Source organism: Chelonoidis abingdonii, chromosome 5, assembly GCF_003597395.2.
Source record: "Chelonoidis abingdonii isolate Lonesome George chromosome 5, CheloAbing_2.0, whole genome shotgun sequence".
Taxonomy (NCBI): Eukaryota; Metazoa; Chordata; order Testudines; family Testudinidae; genus Chelonoidis; species Chelonoidis abingdonii.
The window spans coordinates 146,517,434-146,520,430 of record NC_133773.1 but is presented as its reverse complement, the minus strand read 5'-3'; the positions used below and the strand labels follow the sequence as shown (position 1 = coordinate 146,520,430).

The following is a 2,997-nucleotide window of genomic DNA, read 5'->3' as shown; positions in this document are numbered from 1 at the left end:
TAGGTTGCATCCAGTTAGTGTCTTAGCAAAATCCCAGAGACCAGACAATTCTGGTGCTTATATTTTGCCTATTGCTAATGTGTCACTGGGAAAGGGTGTAGCAGCTCTGTCTGAGCAAGGTGATGCCCTAGCCAGGGCACAAGAAGAGCAGAAAGGTGATTTAATTGTGTTACCTACTAACAGTTTAACAACTTGTAACAAGGAGGAAAAGATTCCTAAACTTGTGTGTGTTAAGCCTGACAATGAGCAGGTTGCCAGTGACTATGAGGAAAGTTGCAGAGGGAAGAAGAGAACCTCTAACCTTTTACCTAGGAAGTCTATAAGTCTACCTGATGGGCCAAAGGTGATCATAAATGTAAGTAAGCCCCAGAAAGAGGCTGTTGTAGCTCAAGGAAGTGTTCATTTAGAGCAAGCCCTAAGTGAAAAGGGTAAAAGCAGAGTTTCTGTGAGAGGTGAATTGTTGCTTAAAGAAGCTGCTAAGGAAAAGAATCCTGCTGGTAATCTGTGCAAGCAGTTTAGTACAACTGAAGGGTGTAAAAGTGATTTAATCAAGAAAATTTCAGTTCCTAACAGCCAGAAATTTTCTATTGTGAATGAATGGATCCACTGACTTTTCTTTTGAAAAATCCAATGTGGATAGCTTTGAGATGGTCTCAAATGGAGTAAAAGTTGTTAAGGAATTTAAACAGCCCTATAACCAAGTGCCTGGGTTTGGTCAGCTTGTTGGGAAGACAATGGTGTTGGGACAAGACTGTCTCCAAGCTAATTTTGTAAGTGAGCAGTCTGTGCTTCAGGGTCTGAGGAAAGATTTGGTTACTGGTATTTCAAAGCAGAACGGTTTTATGGCCAAATGCTTGAGGATGCAGGGAAGAGCAAGCAGACTCTCACCCTCTGACTATTTGAATTTGTGTGGTGTCTCTGTAAAACAGGGTCCAGCCTTGGAATGGGCAGCAGCTAAAAATCTAAAAGCTGGTGTCTGTGTTGATGCAAATTACCTGGCTGGCAGGGAGAAGAAAGACTTGCTAATAGCTGTTAGCAAAGAAAGCCCCCCCATCAGCCAGGGAATTCTATTAAGCAAGAGAAATCAGGGTGTGATCCTGCAGAAGGAGGAGGAAAAAGAAAACTGAATTTTGCAAAGGGAAGCTGCAGGTTAACCCTAAAATGTCAAAACCCCAATAGTATTGAGCCAGAGGTGTGGCACGACAAACATGATTATAGATGGACACTTGCAATGAATTTGTGGTTATTGCTAATGGTAATTTTTGTAACTAGTGTGTTGCTATTACCAAAAACGGTAAAAATGTACAATGTGCCTGATCTTTTGGGAAATCCCTTGAACTTGTTAAGAGAAATACATGAGAACACACTTCATGTTAAAAGGCCTTGTTATGCTGATGTTTCACTGCTAGTGCCTGTAAACAGTCTTGGAACTTTTCACAGAAGAAAAGACATTCCAGACCTGATGTGCTGTATGAAAAGGGAAACTGAGGCACACTACCATATTGATTGCATGGCTAAATGCCAAGATTCCTACACTGTGAACAACATTAATATCTATGTTGATTTAATGTTAATTGGGCTCCAAACATTTGCCAGAGCTTGTGTAGATAAACTAGCTAGTTTCTTTAGCTTTTGGCAAGATCATATAACACATACAGGAATCCTGCTGCAAGAGCAGATCCAATCCACTATTGTTCTAACCAAGTTTAACCTTAAGTTTGTAAGGAAATTTAATCATGTTATTGAACATGAGTTTGGTAAAACATTTCTGTTATACACTGATATGGCTTCTAACCCAGTACAAACTGTAATAAGACAAAACCCAGGATGGGGGGGCTCTTAGGATGCAGTCAGTGATGTTGGTGTCATCCCTTCCTGCATCAATTTTGCGTTGGAGGTGTGATGCCACCTCAGAGTACCCCCAAGGCTGCTCTGCCTCCCTAAGCACGTCCTGCCCCCTACGAATCTCCCCCAGGCTGCCCCTTCCCCACCACCTCCCGTGGTCACCTTGGGGTCTGCAGGACTCCAGCTGCCATTGGTCCAGCCTGGCTGCAGCTGGAAGCCTCTGCTCCTACCTGTCTGCTTCCCCTGGGCTCCCTTTCCTTCCTGCCACGCTGCTCCGGCCCCTCTGCTCAACCCTTCCTGCAAACCCAGTTCTTCTGCGATACCTGCAGGAGAACAGACTCCCGCGGCATGTCCTGCACCCTGCTCACTCGCGAGTGATGGGGGAGGGGGCCCACGTTGGCAGGGAGCGGCAGCGCGATGTTGGGCACTGGAGCAGACAAAGGGGCTGAGTTCTGGAGGGAGAAGGCGAAGTTAGAGCATCACCATGTGACACAGGCCTGTGTGTGTCCACAGGGATCGGGAAATACGTGGCCTTGGACCTGGCCCGCAGGAACGCCCGCACCATCCTCGCCTGCCGCAGCAGAGAGCGGGGGCAGGCGGCGGTGGAGGAAATCCAGAGGGCCACTGGGAACCCAAACGTGCTTCTGAGGATCGTGGACATCAGCAACATGGCCTCCATCCGGCACTTTGCCAAGCAGATCCGGCAGGAGGAGAAGCGGCTGGACATCCTGGTCAATAACGCCGGAGTTACAGGTTGGTGACGTTGCGTAGGGATGGGGACAGGCCTTCAGCAGAGTGTGCCCAGCCCCTGCCAGCAGAAACCCCCTCCACTGTGCCTCACACCAGCCATGTCTGCTCAGCCCAAGCCAGCAGAATCCCCTTCCCCTGTGCCCATGCACCAGCCACATCTGTCCAGCCCCTGTGTGCGGAACCCCCTCCCCTGTGCCACGTGCCAGTCACCTCTGCCCAGCCCCTGCCAGTAGAAACCCCCACCCCTGTGCCATGCGCCAGCCATGTCTGCCCAGCCCCTGCGTGTGGAACCCCCTCCCCTGTGCCCACGTGCCAGCAACGTCTGCCCAGCCCCTGCGTGCAGAACTCCCCTCCCCTGTGCCCATGCACCAGCCACGTCTGCCCAGCCCCTGCATGCGGAAC

At 49.3% G+C, this 2,997-nt stretch overlaps 1 protein-coding gene across 1 annotated transcript in view; it reads left to right on the top strand.

The window, feature by feature from the left end:
• The window catches only part of LOC116829274 (retinol dehydrogenase 11-like), a 41,568-nt gene that overhangs the window by 16,082 nt on the left and 22,489 nt on the right, over window positions 1-2,997 (top strand). The window contains exon 2 of the mRNA XM_032787992.2: window positions 2,359-2,598. Within this exon, the coding sequence (XP_032643883.1) occupies window positions 2,359-2,598 (240 nt within the window). The remainder of the gene's footprint in view (window positions 1-2,358; window positions 2,599-2,997) is intronic.